Source organism: Pungitius pungitius, chromosome 6, assembly GCF_949316345.1.
Source record: "Pungitius pungitius chromosome 6, fPunPun2.1, whole genome shotgun sequence".
Taxonomy (NCBI): domain Eukaryota; kingdom Metazoa; phylum Chordata; class Actinopteri; order Perciformes; family Gasterosteidae; genus Pungitius; species Pungitius pungitius.
Genome location: NC_084905.1, coordinates 17,833,218 through 17,853,510, shown reverse-complemented (window position 1 = coordinate 17,853,510; position 20,293 = coordinate 17,833,218). Strand labels below are relative to the sequence as shown.

The following is a 20,293-nucleotide window of genomic DNA, read 5'->3' as shown; positions in this document are numbered from 1 at the left end:
ATGCATGACGGGAGGATCTTTTTCACCATTTGGGACGGTAAAAAAAAAAGAAATTAAAATGGAGGCACATTCATCCACAATGGTGTGCTGAAAGAAATGTGTGACAATCTCTCTCTCTCTCTCTCTCTCTCTCTCTCTCTCTCTGTGTGTCTATTTGTTAGAGAATTCCATTCGCGAGTGGATCGTGATCGCTTTTTTGAAAAGCACAGCTTTCAGGTTAGAGAAGTTAGAAATACAGATTAAGCTTGTGGTGACGGCAACGTTATTGAAAACCACGTTAGTACAGAAATCGGGGCCGTCTCTCACATATAAACACCCAAACAGACACACACACACACACACACACAGGTAACATAGAAGCTGTACGCATGTAGGTTTACTGTTGGTGATATTAGGGGGAAAATTATACCACTAAACACATCTTCTATATGAGTATTACCAAATCTACACGAGGGACTTGTACGCTGAAATGAAAGCACACGATCATGCACTCAGTGCTACACGCTGTCTCTCTACGGCTACAGGACATGCCTGGCATTCAGAGCCACCACAACACATCTGTTAAACCCATGCTAGACTGCTTTAGAACTACACAACGGCACAGACTAAAACACAGTCCACACACGCTACGGTGCCGGGTCGGGTCGGGCCGGGTCGGGTCGGGTCGGGCCAGGCGAAGGGCCACCGCCGAGCAAGTGCCTCACCTGGGACCGAGACCAATAGCTCATCGGAGCGGTGGAGCGGCTGGTCGTGGTGACCTTTGGCCACCAAACGCACCCTATAGGAGAGGCCCCCCTTTAAGCCCTTCAGCATAACATTCTGAGTGCCGTTCACCGGCTCTTTCTGCCACTCCTCTTCCCCTTCACCTGCAGGTGGGAGGTTCATGAAGAGAGGTACGTTTGAGGGGGCAAACATGTCGGAGGGGATCATGACATCACGGGATCATGGGATCTAATTACTTGAAAAGCTACATCTGCTTACAATGCAAATATTTCAGTCTATATTAGATTTAAGATGTTAATATTGATGGATTTATGGAGTTCTAAAAGTAATTAAGTCCATGAATTAATTATTGGCCTTAAAGTAGAAGCACTCTGTAACTTAAGAAAACACATTTTCACCAACTTCACCAGTGAGAAAACAGGAAATTTGACAGAGGAACAGAGGTTCCAGAGGATGATAAAACCCTGGTTTGTAACTCGTTTCTGTTATAATCTGTACAACTTGCCCTGCCTTGATGGTTTCCTGCATTAAGCTTTCTGTATCTATTTTTTATTCTCCCACTTTGCAGCCGAACGGCTCACGGATGGAGACGTGAGTCTGTTGTCAACCTGGTGCAGGTTTTTTCCTTCATTTGGCTTCTCTTGTGTTTCTTAAGTTGCAGCGTGTGTCTCAGAGCCATCATGATACATGTGCTGATGATCTAACCATGAAATGTCTTATGATCACAGGATTGTATTTTTGGATTACAACATTTTTTTAAATGACTGGATATTTCCTTACTCTATTACAGTAGGTGTGAGAGAACCATACAACAACAACAACAACAACCACAACAACAACAACAACAACACAGGTTCCCATCTTCACTGCAGGTGGATAAAAACAATCGAGAGAGCTTCAGTCAAAATTGGTTGGCATAACCAGAGCGATTGTTCTGCTTTTTATGATGTTTGGTACCATAACTTGAATTTGTTAACGGCAACAGCACGCAACTTTAAGCATTACCAAGCCAGGTTAATTAGAAATCCGTCCACAAGCGGCCTTGTTTATCACATCTGGGTCCACGTTGGCGTGAGCCAGCGTCAACGTGACTGCCAAATGTTTCTATCCACCCGCCCGCGCCAACAATGCAGTGGGATTCTCTTGCCACCTGTGCGTGGAGCTGAAATAAAAGAGGTGTGTTGCTTTGCTTACTGTTTTGCACTATGTATTCTACGTAAACGTTTTGCTCGGGGCCCCAGTAATCCCAACTGATCAGGGTCCCGTCCTCGCCAAACGAGGAGCTAACGTTCCCGAAAGGATTCACGGTCCGCGCTGAGCACACAGAGAGAGAAGAGACAACCCGTCAACATCGGCCTGTTGGCCAAAAGACACTCCAAAAACTGTCAATCAATGGCTTTGATTTAATAATTTAAGTTCCAATAAATGCTCTTCGCATCACTGAATCTGTAACCTGCACATTTCCCCTGTGTGGGAATAGTTAAAGGATTATCTTATTTTATCTTATCTTATCTTATTACACAATAGCAATTCAAAAGGGGGGGGGGGACACTACGCCAGCAAAACAAAAGAATGCATAAAGCTGATGATGTAAATATCGAACATGAACAGCAGCACACAGCAGCATCTGTACCCTTGGGGGGCGGACGGCGTGGAGGAGACGGTGCAATGGCATGAGGGGTTTGCGTGTTTCCTGTAGACAACATGGAGAGGGGGTGAAGACCGCACCACATAAAAGACACACACAAACACAAACACACACACAGACACACAGAAACGCAAACACTTTACACAGGCAGAGACGCCACTGACGCCACGAAGTCCTCATTCAGCAGCTCGTCGGCATGCCAGGCGAGCGCTTGTCGTGCGGCGGGGGGGGGGGGGGGGGGAGCGTCACTAGCAGCCGGCGCGGGGGGGAAGTGAGTAAGAGGCCAACGGCGCCCAAAGCAAAGTAAATGAAAACAGCACAGACTTGTTTCATTTTAATAACATGACTTTTTTTTTCTTTATTTTTCTTAAAGCCCCACGTCACGTAGCACATTTATCGGCGGGGCTTTGAACTCGGCGGAGACGGGAGGAGGGGGGGGGGGGGGGTAAAACGCTCAATGAGTGCATTGCCCTGCGGTGGGTTTTCGAAGCTGCGGCTGCATCTGCAATAAAAAACATGCACGAGCCTACGATGGGAGCGGTACCTGCGCCCACGTCTGCGCCATGCTGTGATATTAGAGCTTGTAGAGAGAGAGACAGGACACAGAGAAACAACACGACAGGGGTCACTACGCCCCTCCATTGGTGCCACTGCATGTCGCGGTGACAACATCTCATGTGGTGCTCATGTGGAGTGACGGCGAGAGTCCACTTATGTAACAATGCAATCGGAGCGCAGTCATGGTCCACTTTAGCTTTGCTGAATGTAAAATGCTAAAAAAATAAAAAGATAATGCTACGGAATAGTGAGCATAAACAGATGGTGGAATGAGCGGGATTTCACGTTCGCGAACACGTCGGTTAAAGTCTTCAGCAAGTTCTGGAGTTAATTGATTTATTTCTTAAGTCTGAAAAAAGTCAGAAGAAAATTAAGAACATGCAGATCATCATTTTCCACAGTTTTAAGTAGTCACCTTAAAATTGTTTGTTAGTCCAATATAAAACCAGCTAATTTGGGAATTTGAGACGACGCAATCGGCAAACGTATGTCACATAAAAACAAAAAATTCATTAAAAAAAGCAGGGTAGTCAAAAAATGTACTGAATGAATTACGGTGAACCGACGGGTCGACGTCGTACTTTGTAAATAGAATCACTAAATGAATCACTTGGATTTTCTAATCAGCTCTTCAGTTAAAGGTCAAACAGTCTGCTGACGTACCTTCATCCATGACGGTGACGGCTTCCTGAGAAATGGCCGGGCCTGCTCCCCTGACCGTGATCGCATTCAAATAAAACCTGTAGCGCGTGCTGTACTTGAGGTTGAGCAAAGTGAGCGAGGTCTCGTTGGCCGGCAGGGCCAGCTCCTCCACTGGGCCCAGCTCGTTGGAGTTATTGACTACAGGGGTGGAGAGGACGGGTGACAAGAGCAATGGGGCGGAAGGGTTGGGAAGCAGTGGGGTAAGTGAAATGGAGGGGGATGAGGTCGCAGATGGGGGGGGGGGGGGGGGTCGCGGGGTGGGAATGAAAATGTTTGGGGCACAGAGATGAGGGGTTCAGGAATAGAAGACGGGAGTGACAGAAGTTGATTTGTTATTTTGTGTTGGAATTTAGGCAAAATGACTTTGTTTATAATGCACCTAATGAACTTTTCTGTGTTATTATCTCTGAACGGGATGACACTACAAGACATGGAAAAGGAGAACATACAAATCTACGGAAACCACATGTGCGAACTGGGCGAAGCTGCGGAGGTCCCAGAGAGAAGAGCCTCACCTGACTGATATCTGAGGGTGTAGCCAGTGATGTGTCCGTTACGCTCATGAGGAGGACTCCATTCGAGGGTCAGAGAGTCCAGGTTTGGGTTGGTGACCAGCAGAGAAGAAGGAGCACCCGGCACTAGCGAAAAGACACACGCCATTAGACATTAATATCAAATATTTGACTAAATTTGCTAAAGTTTCTCTGGGCTCAACTTAAAGTCTTAAACAGTGTATTAGATCAAGTGATATTGTGTTTTTATGAATACTATATTATATGTTTATTACTATACAACAGTCAGTCTCACTTGTACACACACTAAAAACCTGTCTCACCTCCTTCAGGTGTCACGATCTGCTGGTTGGGGCTGGGGGGGCCCTCCCCCTTGCCGTTATAGACCCTGACATTGAACAAGTAGAGACTGAAGGGGTGCAGGCCGGGCAGCCTTCTGTGTGTGTGGTCCCCGCTGAAGGTCAGGATCTGGCTCTTCACGAGGTGGGGATTGTGCTTGTGGAGGCTGTGCTCTTTCCAGTAGTACACCTGGCATCGGTTACAGTAGTTGGCGTACGGTAAGAGTGTCGTGCGTGCGTTTCGTGTTGGGATTCGCGCTGCATGCCGCTGGACGTACCTTATATCCTTTGAGGTGTCCTCGTATCAATTTAGCGGGAACAGGATCCCAGTGTAACTCTGCCAGGGTGCTGTTCAGCAACACGGCCTGCACGTTGCCTGGAGCGGCGACCGGCACTGTGCAACAGACAAGGGACGGCTAAGAGACACCAGGGAAGGTACCGAGGGGACGGTTTACTACACAGACTAACGATTCTTTTTTTTTTAAGGGTCAAAAGAGTCAATGTAACTCACAGTCCTCGCCGGAGTAGCCGTGGGCGACAGCGGGCTCGGGCCCGGCTCCGAGGTCGTTCACTGCCTGGACCTTTAGCTCGTAAGGAACGAACGTCGGCGTTCCGGACACAACAAACTTGGAGTTGTTGGCCACCGTCACTGTGGTCCAGTCGCTGTCCACCACCTCCTGCCTCCACATGACTTTATAGTGGAGCCCGGGGCCGTTGTGGTGCAGGCCCGACAGCGGCTGCACGGGGACAGGTGTGTTTTTTATGAATGAATGCGACGTGCATGGCCTCATGAGACCAGGCAATGCCAAGATCTCCCTTCACGGTGCTACGGCACTTTTGTCGTGGCACATCCCTGGACAAACATTAAAGGCTTCAGGACTAAAACAGGTGGCTTCGTACGACTGAATTACCTTCCATGAGATGACAAGATTATCATGTTCTGTTCCAAATCCCTGTACACCTGTCGGGTTCTTGTCCGGAGCTGAAACAAATATAGACAACGTGAAACGCTTTCCCACAGGGAACCTTAAAACCTTCCCTAAGGCTCAACTCAAACGCCTGATGAAGATACTCTCTCACCTGTTTACTGTCATGCAGTGGAAGATATAACAGCAGAGCATTGCATTATTTGGGTCATATTCTAGCCTCGACTAAAATGGAGTCCGTACCTGCAGGTTCTGTCTCAACCGTTCTGGAGGGGAAGCTGGGGCGGCTGAAGTCCACAGCGTTGAGGGCCAGCACTCTGAAGGTGTAGTGGATGTAGGGGGACAGCTTGAGGTGAGCTGTCGTCCTGCTGCCGGGGACCTCGGTGAGATTATGCCAGTGGCCTCGGTGGTGCAGGGAATCTTCGTACTGGATCAGAAATTCTGTGGGAAATATTCAAAAGGGCGGTTTCGCACAGAGCCGGGAACTTTGACAGTTATATTTGCAGACCTGAAAGAAATGTAATCGAGTCATTTTTTGGTATCCGTGGCTGATGGGTTTGCTAAAATGTGCTAAACTGGATTGTGAGGTTGAGATGAGAATTTGAGGTTTTTCCTGCACTTTTTTTCCAATGAACTATGCAGACAATGTTTTTATATTTTCTTCACATATCTAACTCAATTTAAAAAATTTGATGAATCTAAGTTGAACGATTTCATTTTGCATCTTGATGACAAAAGAAAAGCAGAAGAGTCCAAGACACCTCCACTGTTGGTGCCCTTGTGAAACAGGCTTTAATGGAAGCCTCCTGCATGCCCACCTCTTCTATTCATATGTCAACCACAGATTCACCGTGACACAAACACACGTGAGACTTACTATGAATTGGACTGTTATGTTCATCCCCTGGGATCCAAGTGAGCTGGACACTCCTCTTTTTCAGGTCCGTCAGCTCCAGGTCAGTAGGGGGGTCGGGTCGCTCTGCAGGGGGGGCGGGGGGTAAACAGCACAGGCAGCAGCATCAACACACAGTTACATTCTCCCGAAATGTGGGGGGTTCATGCCACGAGAAGCAAAAAAACAAACAAAAGAGGGTAACTGGTAACATATGTGTTTCTTGTATCATAAGAAATTGGGAGTTTAAGAAAGCGGGGCCTTTCAGTTCCTCCTTCTGTTTCTTCACGTGGGATTTGTGCCCTGCGATAGACATGCGGATGCTGCATCATGCAAATGAATCAACTGATGCTCAACTGAGCGTCTTCCGTAATCCCTCTGCATGAAATAGAGTCTCGGGCCTCATCAGAGACGTTAAATTGATGCTGGTGTTTTGGAATTGTAATGATGTAGCGAAACGCATGCTTGGAATGATCTAATCATGAAGAAATGGCGCATTTGAAAAGGTTCCAACCGGTGGAACCGGGGAGAGATCTGCTTTCTAAATGATCTTCGGTATGAGTGGTATCTTACTGCCTTTTTTTTCTTCAAAACGTTTAACATTTAATGCAATCGCACTTTGTGTGAAAATGGAGGAAAAATAAAATACCAGTAATACAAAAATAAAAATTAAGAGGAATGAATCAATATGAAAAAAAAATCTTTGGGCGACAACATGCTTCACTTTTACAAAAACATCCATCTGCGTGCTTTCGTGTTCCCCCGGGTTTACCGTAGACAACAGCTGGTGTTGTGGCCTCTGCCAGGAGGGGTGGGCGAGGTGGGGGGGGGGAACAGGAGTGAAATTGGGAGTTTAGTGTTCAGCCAGCCATAAGAAAACAAAGAAGATTATCTGGCTCGCCAAGAAGACAAACAATCCAATATTCACGCCGCCGACACGGCAGCTGACCAAAGCCGTCCTGACCCTCTTTAAGTAAACTCTGGGGCAATTAACCTTGAAGGGCTCAAAAAGGTAATCCGTGGTAACGGGTTATTGGGAGGAAAGAGCCGAGTTGGACAGAAGTTGGAGCTTGAATCATTTCTTTTTGCTCAGAATCCACGAAAACCCCCGCGAGCCCCCCCCCCGCGAAGCCGAAACGTACCGACGACGGTGAGCTCGGCGCTGGCCGAGTCGTGGTCCAGAGTGGTGTTCATGATGCAGGTGTAAACCCCTGCGTCGCTCTCGCCCACGTCGTTGATGGTGAGGGTGTCGGAGTCCACGATTAATCTGCGGAAAAAATAAGTTGTCATTCATCAAATGGTGTTGGCTGGATCCGTTGTCGCTGATGGGGACTAAACCCCCGGGGGGCCTGAAGGGGGGGGGGGGGGGGGATCCTGCAGGCCGATCTCTGACCTCTCGTCGTCAGGCAGCTCCCCGTCGTCCTTGAGCCAGGTCATGGTGGGGACGAGCGAGGGGTCATGCTTCACCTTACACTCAAACACGGCCGACCTGCCCAGCTTCACCACTTTGTACTCCGGCTGCTTCAGGATGCGGGTGGGCTCTGGTGGGGGAGGGAGGTCAGGCTCAGTTGAGTTATTATTATTCTTTTAACAAAACGTTCAATAACCATGTCGCCAATGAAAGTATTTATTTTTTTCACGATTCATTATCTATTTTTAAAAGTTTTCATAGTTTTTATTCAATTGACTTTTCTCGTGGATCTTCTGTTAATTGTCGATTAGAAGATGGCTAATTTGAAAAGGAACCACATTCCTGCCATGTCTGTGCCGATAAAGGTTAACTTTTTAAATAACTCAGCAGATTTGAAGGAGAACCATTGCGAGGTGATTCTTCTCCTCTTCTCGGTCCCGGATCTACTTTTGACTTCATTTGAGGTAGCGGACACCGAAATGATTCACACATTGGGGGGGTGATAACGTTTGAATCTCTCACCTTTGACCTCCAGGTAGACGTGGTTCTCGAGGATCCCGAGGCTGTTCCTGGCCACGCACGTGTATTTGCCGCTATTGTGCGCCTGGGCCGCGCGGATCTCTAGCGTCCCGTTGTCGTGCAGGACGTAAGGGTCTCCGTCCAGGGTACTGGAGCGACTGTCTTTGAACCTGCGACGGGAGAAAGCGCCACCCCCCCCCCTCCGCTGTGAGACCTTTTCGGGAGCGGCACGGAGCACTTTCCTCAGTTAACGGGGCAAATGGGCAGCTCACCATGTGATTTTGGGGAGGGGCGACCCGAAGGAGGCGCAGTCCATGGAGGCCTGCCGGTTTCTGATGACCTGGTAGACTTTGTTGTTTGGCGTCAGCACTCTGGGCGGCTCCGCTGCAGCAATTACCCGCGCGTTATTTATCACGCCGCGGAAATCAATGCGAATGGAGAACAGCGCGCTAATAGAAATGGATTGCGAGGGGGGGGGGGGGGGGGAATGGACTCACAGAGGACGTTGACGAAGGCGTTGGACAGCAGGTAACCGTAGTCGTTGGAGACGTTGCACTGGTAGACGGCGCTGGACCCGGCCTGCACATCGGTGAAGATGATGGTGTCGTCCTCCACCGTTCTGCTGAGATCCTTGGGGGAATCTGTTAGTGGATAACAGAGGTATTTTATCATCATTTAAAATGTCTGCTCAGCGTTGAAGCAAAAAGTTCAACCTTTAGAAAGGTATCCTTGCTTTTTTTTTCTCTGCTAATTGCCAAGGTTTGCCTCCATTGTAGAAGAGAATAAAATATTGTTTAAATCACTACTTTACTAAAGCTCAGACGGCTGAAATATCAAACCCGGAATAAAATGCTACACAATACCGAGTATCAAATCAGAACCCAAATTGTAAAAATGAAGACCAAGGAATAATGATATCATCTGCTATAACATGAACGAGCCCCCCCCCTGCGGACGGGCGGAGCCGGGTCGCACTCACTCTCGATGGGGATGCCGTTCATGGCCCAGGACACGGAGGGCTTGGGCGTGCCGCTGGCCCTGCAGGTCAGCACGCTGCTCTCTCCCGGAGCCAGGACCAGGTTCCTGGGGGCGCCGCTGATCCAGTACGGAGCAGCTGAAAAACAGAGCGGAGGATTAATCACCGAGCACGCTGCCCTGAGACCTGAGGGTACGGCACTTCATCACTGACTCACCTTTGACCGTGACGCGGATGGTGTGGTGCACCGAGCCCAGCGGGTTCCTGGCGGTGCAGCGGTACTCTCCCGCGTCCGACTCCGACACGTCGGCGATCCGCAGCGTCTTCTCGTAGTGCAGGAAGGACGTGCGCTTGGTCGGGAGGTCGCCGCTCACTTTGGCCCAAGATATTTCCGGAGTGGGCCTGGATTCAAACAGGAAGATAGATAGAGAGAGAGAGAAAGGGGAGGGGGCGGGGAGACACTTGAGCAGGTGGGCACTCGAGGCCTCCTGGGCTGCAGTTATAGCGGCTTCCTTCACTTACAGTCCATCGGCGATGCACTCCATCTCCAGCACCTGTCCCCTCAGAACGGTCATGGAGCTGGAGGGGCCGGACGGGATGAGGAAGCTCGGCTTCCTCTCGTCTGCCGGCTCGTCTGTGGTTGCACGCACAGATTCACAAAGAGAACCATTAGCAGTGAGTGAAGATCCAGGCCTTACACGGACCCTTCACACTCACAATCCTTTCTTCTCTGCTGTATAATCGAACCGCTCTCCTACTACAGGTCTGCAATGCAACTTCATTACAAAACCCATTCTCATGTTTTATGGTTTGATCTCAATTTTACTGTTATGTTGTGTGTAATTGCATTACTTTCTGAGGGTGTTTATGGCCCTCCGGGTGTCATAATATAAAGCGGAATTCATCCGATGTGGAATAGTGAATTTGAGACACGAAGATGTGCTTTCTGCTACTAAATATGTTTTAAGAAGTAATCTGCTACACTAATAATAAAAAAGCCCGACTAACTAATGATGATGGTGATTGATTAACACCATGTCATGTGAGCAAATACAACAAGAAACTGCTTGCATGATCAGGGAGAGAAAAATGTGGGTTAAAGTTCCCAAAAAGAGACAAATCAAAATATTGTTTTTAAGAAAATGAAAAGAAAAGATAGGAAAATGATTAACAAATAGGTGTGCTTTTAAAATTAGGCAGGTAAGCGGGTAAAGAGGGATTTTGAAAATGAAAATGGCAGCCAGCTGTTTCTCAGGAAAGGCGACAAAAAAAAAAGAATTTGAACGTATCTATACTTGAAGGAGATGTATTAAGCCCCAATGAACTGTTTATCTTTATCAGAATTTGAATACGCATGAAGCATTACTTAATCACTCCATTTTAATTAAAATGCTGTTTCCAAACACTGAGCCCGCACAGATGTTGTTACCAGTTACGTAATCCGCTCAGTGGAATCATGCAGTGCCGCTTTGAGAAACTCACAGGAGGAAGTGAATAGTTATCAGAGTGAGTTTTGATTGGATAGAGCAGGAGGGACAGGAGAAATAACTTGATTTAGGCATTAGTGGGACACCATTATGTTGGTGGGTAAACACCAGAGGGTGCCAGATGTAAGCGTTAAATAAATCAGTGAGGGGGGGGGGGGGGGGTTGAGGGTTCTCCGGGAGAAGGGTCGGTGTTAGTGGGTAGAAGCTAGAGTTTGGAGCTCTACATTGGAAAGGGGGGGGGGGGGGGGGTGGGGGTGGACACCAGATGGTGCCAAAACTCACCACTAAATAAATCAGTGTCATTGTAAAAAGCTGCCATTGTGTCATTGATTGCATCCACTGTAACACAACAAAAGAATCAGACACACAACAAGTTGAAATCATCAAGCAAATGGAGAAAAAAACAAAACAAATTAACATGAGTGTTCAGAAACAAAACAAATCAAACAAATCTTTTTAACGTCTCAAAAGTCTGGAGATGAGAAACGCTAATCACAGAAATCCTGCGGGAACCAGGAACATCGACTACCGAACGCGGCGCTGAATGAGAGCGCTCTTTGTTGCTGCTGGAGAGTGCGTGCACGGAATAAAATGAACGCCCGCCTGGCAGACAGCGCCGGGAGCCACGAGGGCTCCGACAATATGTCTTTTCAGTGGGACGACGACCACTGGCGTCTCCGAGGACGGGATCAGAGACGGGAGCGGCTGTTGCCTTCCTACGCAGTCACGCCAGCACCGGCCAACGGCGAATGAACACGGGCGCACTACACACAGACCCACTCTCTCTGCTGATGCTCCCTAATTGCCCAACGCACTTCCTTTAACAAAGTCTCTCTCTCTCTCTCTCTCACGCTGTCGGACTTACGGTCGAGGACCTTGACGATGATGGGTTGTTTCTGCTGGATGGTCTGGGTGTACGGGAAGCGGGCGTAGCAGATGTAGTCGTTCCTGGAGTCCTCCTGGAGCACGTTGGAGAAGTACAGGTCCCCGTTCAGGGACTGCGACACCCTGGCGCTCTGAGGCAACCTCTGGAAGTCTGAAATGTACAGCGAATCGGATCATTCGACTAAAGTGGCCCTTTAATCAACACATCCAATGAATCAGATAGTAATTGACTAATTTAGTGTTATTATGCTCAATTTAATGAATTGAATTTGATGCACAGGCCTATTAGCAGCCTGCAGTGAACAGGATTAACAACACGTTGTCCACTATGCAAATGTTCATACTAAAAACATGTGAAAAGGACCATGTTCATAGAAAAGAGAGCAGATACATTGAGTGTGCGTTAATGCAGCAAAAAAGCTTATCTTCAATGACAGAGGAGCTCACAATTGTCCATCCAGAATATGATGGGAGGAGGCAGGCCGGCCGGAGGGCGACACCGCAGCACCAGAGACCTGCCCTCCGAAATGACGATCTGATCGGCTTTCTCCTTCGACCACAAGGGGGACCCTGCGTTGGAGGGACAAGGAAGAACACGGCGTTGGGAGTCAAACAACGGGTCGCCCACGGACTGTCGCCGGCGTGAGGACAAACGGGACGAGGCAGAACGAGAGGGGAATGGTGCCGAGCTCCATGACAATTTCGCAAGAAGGGGAAAACACAAAAGGGACATTCGCTCTATTCGTACGTCCCGCAGGGAAACTTTTACCTTCCAGCAGAACTCTTAAGATGGAAAAGGCAACTTAAATGTTAGGAAAAGAAAAGAAAAGAAAAAAAGAATGATGAGAGAAAGATGTGACGCATGGATGAGAGAGACGGATGACACGACAGGTGGGCCTGTACTCACTGGACTGTCGGACGACTATGTTGTTGGAAACGGCAGTTCCGTGTTTGTTCCTCGCCGTGCACTGGTACACAAACTCGTAATGCTCGGCCTTCGCCCTGCTGATGTCCACCACCAGGGTGCCGGAGTTGGGCTTCATGCTCACGTTGGGGTCTTCGTCGATGTCAAAGTGGGTCCCATTTCTGGTCCAGGAGAAACTGTGGAGGGAACAGGGCCAGGATCATGATAGTGTGGCTAATATCCACGGATGTCACATTGTGTTATGATAATCTCGTGAAGAACAACGCTGAATAGAATTACAGGTTTAACATGGTAGTGAGAAAAGTTTAGACGAATGCGTACTTGCTGGAGAGAAATAGCTTTAAAATGTACACGGGTTCTGGTTCTTTCCTTGTGGTTCATTCTGGACAATCTTTACTCTTTAAAAAACATGAAATAAAAGGTCTTGAAGGCCCTGAAAGGCTCTATCATCTTTGTAAAATAAGTAATGAGGTTTGAGATGAACTCATTTCCCCTGGTAGGCAGAGTGCAGTCATAGAAATAAAACCACGCACACACACACACACGATTCCCGTTATGACTGTAAACTCCAACATTGATTTAATGTTAAAAGAGAAGTAGTCTTATATTTCAATTCAAGTTTCCGCTTTAAAACAGCTTGTCAAACGTTTCAATCCCTCAAAGCCGAGCTTCATTTTGTAAAAAGGGTGTTTAAGGGTTACACAAGACTTTGCCTCAGGGGCTAGAGTCATGTTCAAGTACAATGAAGGCCTGATGAATATATTGTGTTGATGAAGGTCCTCGCTATTCTAGACGTACGGTGCGCTTGTGTTGGTGCCAGCCAATTAATTAGCAACAATCAACCACTGGCAAGGGCAGCGAATAAAATCCCTTCTTTATTCATTGCAGCTTGAATAAACCACAAGTGCACAACTCGCATTTGGAATGAACATCGTGTTGAACTCCAGAGACTCGTACCTGGGGTGAGGCCTGCCCTTCGCCTCGCAGTGGATTACAATGTTCTCCCGTGGGTCGATGATGTAATCCTTGGGGGATTGGTGAGTTATGGTCGGTGGCTGCGGCACTGAAGGCGATCAGAAAGAAGGCTGATGTTTAATCCTGACCTTTTACTGCATAACTAAGCATTTTTTCCCGCAGCTGTATCGACCACATAAGCAGCCATTACCAATCGCATGCCGACTCACCGCACTGAATCAAACCAGACGGCTGTTTGCTGACAAACGAAAAGCCCTCATAATACGAGGAACAGCAAAAAAAAAAAAAAGGCCCATGCGGCACGTTCAGGTACATTTCCCTTCATTGTAATGATCCAATGCTTAATGTATTCCTGTCAGTGCTGGGGAAATAACTAATGGACTATGACTAAACAAGTGATACGCATGCTTTTAGCAGTGATGCTCTGAGGGAAAACACTCTGCAGAAACACAAAGAACACAAAGAGCAAAACGGAGAAACGAGGAGATCAATGCATGCAATATGTTTGAGTCCACTCCAAATCACACGTCTAATAACGAAAAAAGAAGACTGAATGTAATACAAAAATAAATCAAATGAAGCGTTCAATGCACATCAAAAAACCGCAGCACATCATCTCCGTTTGGGACTTACATCCTTCCAGAACTTTAGTGTTCCCCAAGAATCAGCAAGAGAAACATTGTGATGGTAAACATTAGTGGAAGAAAAATATCTCCCTGCATCATTTCACTTTCAAACATACTGTAGTTTAAACAATGCCAGTCGCCAGTTATGCAAAACCTCCAAACCAAACAGTATGTAGACGATCTACTGCAGCAGAGTGCCACCGAGACATCACATCTGGCAGCACTTTTCCACATTGAAACGTATTAAGGAGGAACAACGTTTGTTTACAAAACCAAGAGAGCATTTCCTCCAAAAACAACACTCGAAAACAGGAATCTGTCCTCAATAATAGGATTATTATTTTCATAATTTATTTGTCGTCTAACTGAGGAATATTTAAACACTTTAGGCAAAAATCCTATTTACTTAATTGGCAAGAAGTACACGAGAAGCCTGAAGCAAACCTGCTGTTTGTATGTTAAATACGATCCTGTAAACAGCTAATTAGAAGAGTACAGTTCACTAAGCTTGCAGTCACAGTACACATAGAAGTGTTGTTTTGTCCAAAATAACACTCCAAATCCCAAACGTATTCAGTTTGTTAGCTCTTCTCTGACTTAGTACACGGGTGCGTTTACACTCTCTTGCATATGGATGCGTCCTGTGGCGCGCGTTGCCTTACGGTCGAGCGGCACCTCCAGCGCTGTGGCGAGGTGCGCCAGGAACAGCCCCAGCAGCGCTGCGTCCATCCCGCTCCTCTCCATCATCGCTGTGCGACGTGAAGGTCAATACAGCAACGCCCCGCCTCTCCGATCGGGTCACACCGCCTGTGGACACGTGCACAACTACAGGGAGAGAGAGAGAGAGAGAGAGAGAGAGAGAGAGAGAGAGAGAGAAAGAGAGGGTCAGAGATAAGAGGATAGAGGGATGGACACTGCTTTTATCAATCCTCATAGTGAGTGTGCTCGGTTTGGGTTTTTTTAATGGCGAGAGAGGCGGAGGGACAGAATGCGAGAGGTCGACACGCATAGCTCTGGCCCCGCAGATCAATGTCGGTCGCCATGCACTGCAGTTTGCTGGAAGCCCTCTTTTTGATCCGGTGCACTCCAACGCAGGCCAACGCAGACCAACGCGGCGCCCTCTCGGCTCGGGCTCATTCGACGCCGCTGAGAGGCCCCAGCGGCGTCGATCGCGTCGGCCCCGGCAGATTGACATGCCACGGGACAGCGCGCGGGGGGGGGGGGACTTTGCTTTCCACGCCACTCTGGGCTCCATCGGTTGGTTGGATTGACTGACGGAGCCGGGGGGGGGGGGGGGGGGGGCGCAAACGAAGGCCGGATTTCAGCCGGCGAACCGTCGCTCTGTCACAGAGATTGTCCCAGTCTGACAACTCGGTGGACACCCTTCACCCGATAAAAAGTGGTTTCAGGTTCAACGGGGAGTTCAAGTTCAATCGAGGTGACTTGTTCACAGGTTTTCCAAATGGTGAAAGGCTAATAGGCTATCGATTAACTGTTAATGGAGTGAGGGTTCTCTTTTCCTTTGTTACGCAATGCAACCCAATTATGCCTCCATCACAAAATCAGTGTGGGCGCTGTGAATAGACTGGAAACAGACATGTTTGATCTGAAATCTTACTCCTGTTGCCAGGCAGCTCCTGTTTGCCGAATCCCACCTTCATCCAACCGGCGGCAATTATTTAGAGACTAAGCTCGAGTGAAAGCAAAATGCTAATGTATAAATAATCACTGGCAGGGTCATCTAAGCCGGCGTGACCCCATGATTCAGAGAATAACTCTCAATTTAATTCACGCTCATCTGCATAATACAGCACTGCCACGCAGAATGGAGCAGCACAAGTCCTTGTCCTCCTGTGAATGTGAGCACAGCTCGCGAATGACCAGGAAAACGGCCGAAACGGAACTCAGCGGGAGTCGGTTATTTTTTTCTCTCTTCGAAAAGCTACAGCTCGACCTGTTTTCGTACTAATCTCCTGCCCGTCTTACCCCGGGCATCCCAGTTGGCACGGTATTAGAATGTCACAGCTTAATTTGGGGCCCGGGCAGCCCTAATTTGCTGCGTTATCAGGAAAAAGCACACTATCAAATTCCGGATGCTAATGCCGGTTAGCGGTGAGAGAGAATCAAACCGAGCCCATTAGGAGTGGCGCTGCCTGTGTGGCGCTCTCCTGCCTTTGGGTTCAGGGGGTGGGGGGAGTTCAGGGCTTCAGAGAGCCTTGTCTGGGACCAGAGGCTAGATAGTTAGACCCTGGCCTGGTTCTCCTCGGGGATCTGATGTATTTGTTATTGCCGCCCCTGCAGCCATGTTTGGCTCCGCCCCCCCCCCCCCCCCCCGGCTTCCACTACACCTCTCCAGGGAAGCCTGTATCATGTCAAACAGCAGAGTGTGATGGGCCACGGGCAGCCAAACACACCGCACCGCTGAGATCCAGGGAGGGGAGCGAGCGGCTGATTTCATCGGGCTAATAGGCTGCAGAGAAGGAGGTGTTTGCAGCAGCACTGAGCAGAAAACCTGCAGCACACTCGTTCCACTGATAGCAATACGCATTGCTAGGATTTCTCTGTGTCATATAAATTTAGTTGGATTTAAGAAGGTGCTAATACAGCTATAATATCTGTAGGAGACTGAACATGAAAAATGAAAAGTCACAGGTGAAGTGAAAAAAAAAAAAAACGAGGAGCAGCATGCGACAGCAACCGAATGAATCTGTTAATTACACGTCTTATGGTAGATACTCAAAAGCCAAGTGATTCTTATCTGGAAAGGAGCCAGGGCTTCATCCAGGATTCATTTCCCCTTTTAATGAGGTGTAGCAGCTCAGCTCAAGCCAGTCAGCGTGTGTGTGTGTGTGTCTGTGTGTGCATATTTATACGCGTGGGCCTGTATTCATTTGTGTGCTACAATTATCCGTGTGAGGCGCAGTGATACGGGGACCAAACCCCCACATCGCTCTCACAGCAGGACGACGGTGGAAACTCAAGTGGCCGCTCTCGAGATGTGAAACTAACCACCAGGGGCCTGAGACTACTGACATCCCGCCTGGCCAGCGTCAACATACAAAGGATTTGATTTAGCTAAACTTCATTTAAAATAAGCAGCGCAGTGTCAGGGTACTTCATTCCAAAAACCTTCACTTTGCCGATGTAGCATGAGGCAGAAGCTTTCATAATGAGTGTTTCCCGAGCATCTTATAAGAAGAAACAACAGTACAGAGCCCACTTCTCTTTTAAATATACAATTCTTGGAGGGGACACGCAATCAGAAAATACCCATTGGAATTGTTGAACTTCCTATGCATCTTGTGCTGACGGAACCGGAAAGGCCAAAGTCAATAAAGCTCACTTTGGCACAGACTGCTGAGGCCGAGATAAAACCACAGTAGTGTTTTGAGTGCTGTGCCAAAAGCTGTCAGAGTGCTGATGAAATCAAACAGGAGATGGTCTCTTAGATAGAAACATGGCAGGTTGGTTGCAGCGAGGAATATAAACTATTTTTCCAAACCGAAGAGGCCAAGCACATGATAAACAGACCGACAGATTCACTTTAAAAAAAAATCATAATAACTAAAGGCACTACCTACCCTTGGCTTTTATTAAATGACCAAATGCATGCAAAACCCCCAAAATGACCTTTAAATGTCACCACATAACCCAATTAGTTGAGTTTCTTTAAGAGAAATCAGCTAAATGAATCTCACCGGTGTTAATTACAGTCTGTAACTAAATACGACCACCTTCACTCGGGACTCTGTGGAGAAAACACTGCGGTCTTGTGTAAAAGCTGCATCGAGCTGCCTGGTCACTCATTCAGCCAATTACTCCATTGTCATTTTTCACCACCAAAAACTAATTGGTTTTTTACGCACGTGGGAGAGACATAGGCCACGCACACACACACACACACGCACACGCACAAATGTAGGCAACATATGCATGCAGGCGGCTGCAGAACGTGAGGGTCAGGACGTGTCTGAGCACACAGATGGAGCTGACAGGGGGCACGAGCTCCGAGAACCTCAACACACCGCGTGTAAAAGGAATAGCAGTCAGCGGGGGAAACGGTCCGTTTAAAATTCTCTTGCAGCAACAGATAATACTACTCCATACGCTTTAATGGAGGCACTGCAAAACAACAGTGACGAAATACTGCAACACCGACAGCATCCCCCCTCCGTTGCAGCAGTGCTGTGCACAGATTTATTATCTATGATGAAAAGAAAAAGCCCTTCTCTCATGCCAAGCACCCTAATTAACTCCTATAATCAGTGGTATTGATGGCTCATAAAATTGGGGAGGGGGGCTTTGAGCCTCAGTATGGCCTTAATGGAGCAGCAGGGATCCCCTACAGACGGCTGGATGTACAACCATGAGAAGGGCTCGCATTCAGGAAGGTGGTGATGAGAACACGGATACGGTTGGAAGGGTTTATTCTCCCGCCGCAGCTCGCGACGCCCCCGGCAGAGTACTCACAGCGCGTCCCATTTCTCTGTCCCGTTTGACATCGATGGGGGAGTGGAAGGTTATGGCCTGAAAGGGCCTCGGTGGAGGAGGAGATGGTGAGCAGTTCCTTATTTGGTTAAGTTTGCAAAGTCACAATCACATTAGCTCTGAATATAATATAATGTGGTTGTATGTTTTATAGTCTTTAGTTGCTCTGTCATGGATTCACAGTTAATGTATTTGACGTTAGGCATTAGCCCACTAACAGATACAGCCACAGTGCATCAGGCTGGATGTTCAGTAGCTTTGACTAATACCCCTCACAGGGCTTTTATACGCAGCTCCAGGACCACACTGGTAAATTCCCTGGGCCGGCTTCGGCGTGCTTTTCAATAATCCTCTCATTAGCTTTTATAATTGGGGGAGCGTATGCAAATAATTGGTGTGGTTAACATATGAATTGGGGTCTTGTTGTTCAGGGAGACCTCACAGCTCAAAAAACATCCCGTCGGCCCTTTCATCTGCGCTGTACAATGCTCGCCAAGCAGGAGAAGACGTCCTTTCTCTATTTTACTGGATGCATATACTGCAAGCTAAAACTAGTTTTGATACATGGTCATCTGAACCAAAGTATTTGCACAAGTCCTGATAAAAAAACACCTTCACCCACCAGAAAAACCTTGTTTTGGGTTTGCATTTAAGTGTTAAACAGTTTCAAATGCAGTTATCCAACAGAGAGGCAGAGTTTTTGAAAAGCTGAGCTAGCATTGAAGCTGAGCCCATAAGAGGAAGTAAAAATCTGCCTTTTTGGGGCCTTTTTCTGCATAGATTTTCATCTCTCTCGATAAAGTTGACGAAAGCGCAATATTAAATCTCACGTGCAGCCCTTTAAAGATTTGTTGCTCTGTCCTAAATCCCCCTCCGGCTATCAATCCACCACAAACTCTTGATGCTAGCGGACATCTGCTACTAATGCAACGTGTCCGGCGATTTGTTTGGTCCTCCTCCCCTCACAGAGCGCCGCGCATTGGCATTCACTAAGCTCCCCGCGTGTACACGCCAAAAACACTGGGGGATTTGCTCCCGGTCCCCTCTGCCCAAATGCTAATCACTGCCGGCGCCGGCACTTCTGAGAGGGCACTCGTCTTTAGCATGCAGATGGGTTGGCTGGATGGGGACGGGCTGCGTGTGAGAGAGGAAATCCCTGCCCAATCAAGCCTGAACGGTACCGAAGGGCGTTCGGCTCTCATCTTGCCACTGCGGGACAGCTGTGAGTCACGTCCTCGTATTATACCGGCACTCCCTCTGAGAGCCTTCTCGGGTGGACAAAGTAGGCGTGGGAGGCCGTCTCTTTCTCCTGAGGGTGATCGCTGGTGGCGAATCGGACCGCTGCATCACAAATGCATTTGGCCAAATGCAAGAAATGATTGGCAAATAAGGCAGCAAAAGTCCCCAAAGTGCATTTGTGTGCTTGTCTGACCCCTGGCTTCTGGAGTAGCTCACTACTGGAGTATTAACTGAGTGGAGGCACTTCATTAAAATGAGATCAGAAGCACGAGGCTGAACCGAGGGTCTGAACTCGATCTTTATTTGATAGCTGATCCCAACGCTGTAATTACTCCTTAAAAGAGGATGTTTCAATACTTGCCAGGCTGTCCTGCTTGAGTATTTAGTTTATGTGAATTCATACTTGCTTACATCCAATTGCATGCTCCTTGTTGGTGTGTGTTGACATAGTCTCTGGGTCAGT

The 20,293-nt window shown here is 48.0% G+C and overlaps 1 protein-coding gene across 11 annotated transcripts in view; it reads right to left on the bottom strand.

The window, feature by feature from the left end:
* LOC119195606 (neuronal cell adhesion molecule-like) overlaps positions 1-20,293 on the bottom strand; it is a 57,250-nt gene that overhangs the window by 5,075 nt on the left and 31,882 nt on the right. The window contains exons 3-29 of one of the 11 annotated variants that reach the window (XM_037450655.2): positions 14,766-14,928; positions 13,460-13,565; positions 12,485-12,678; positions 12,025-12,147; positions 11,558-11,728; positions 10,975-11,031; positions 9,728-9,839; positions 9,423-9,607; positions 9,209-9,343; positions 8,727-8,870; positions 8,502-8,613; positions 8,233-8,399; positions 7,693-7,840; positions 7,442-7,566; positions 7,072-7,098; positions 6,285-6,386; positions 5,651-5,848; positions 5,393-5,463; positions 4,993-5,218; positions 4,760-4,875; positions 4,467-4,671; positions 4,147-4,269; positions 3,593-3,769; positions 2,916-2,951; positions 2,357-2,416; positions 1,918-2,037; positions 705-866 (exon numbers count right to left, since the gene is read on the bottom strand). In XM_037450655.2, coding sequence (XP_037306552.2) covers positions 705-866; positions 1,918-2,037; positions 2,357-2,416; positions 2,916-2,951; positions 3,593-3,769; positions 4,147-4,269; positions 4,467-4,671; positions 4,760-4,875; positions 4,993-5,218; positions 5,393-5,463; positions 5,651-5,848; positions 6,285-6,386; positions 7,072-7,098; positions 7,442-7,566; positions 7,693-7,840; positions 8,233-8,399; positions 8,502-8,613; positions 8,727-8,870; positions 9,209-9,343; positions 9,423-9,607; positions 9,728-9,839; positions 10,975-11,031; positions 11,558-11,728; positions 12,025-12,147; positions 12,485-12,678; positions 13,460-13,565; positions 14,766-14,850 — 3,487 coding nt within the window. In that variant the 5' untranslated portion in view covers positions 14,851-14,928. Of the gene's footprint in view, positions 1-704; positions 867-1,917; positions 2,038-2,356; positions 2,417-2,915; positions 2,952-3,592; positions 3,770-4,146; positions 4,270-4,466; positions 4,672-4,759; positions 4,876-4,992; positions 5,219-5,392; positions 5,464-5,650; positions 5,849-6,284; positions 6,387-7,071; positions 7,099-7,441; positions 7,567-7,692; positions 7,841-8,232; positions 8,400-8,501; positions 8,614-8,726; positions 8,871-9,208; positions 9,344-9,422; positions 9,608-9,727; positions 9,840-10,974; positions 11,032-11,557; positions 11,729-12,024; positions 12,148-12,484; positions 12,679-13,459; positions 13,566-14,765; positions 14,929-20,293 lie in introns of those variants that run through there. The other 10 variants (XM_037450659.2, XM_037450663.2, XM_062562763.1 and 7 more) reach the window with 10 other exon arrangements.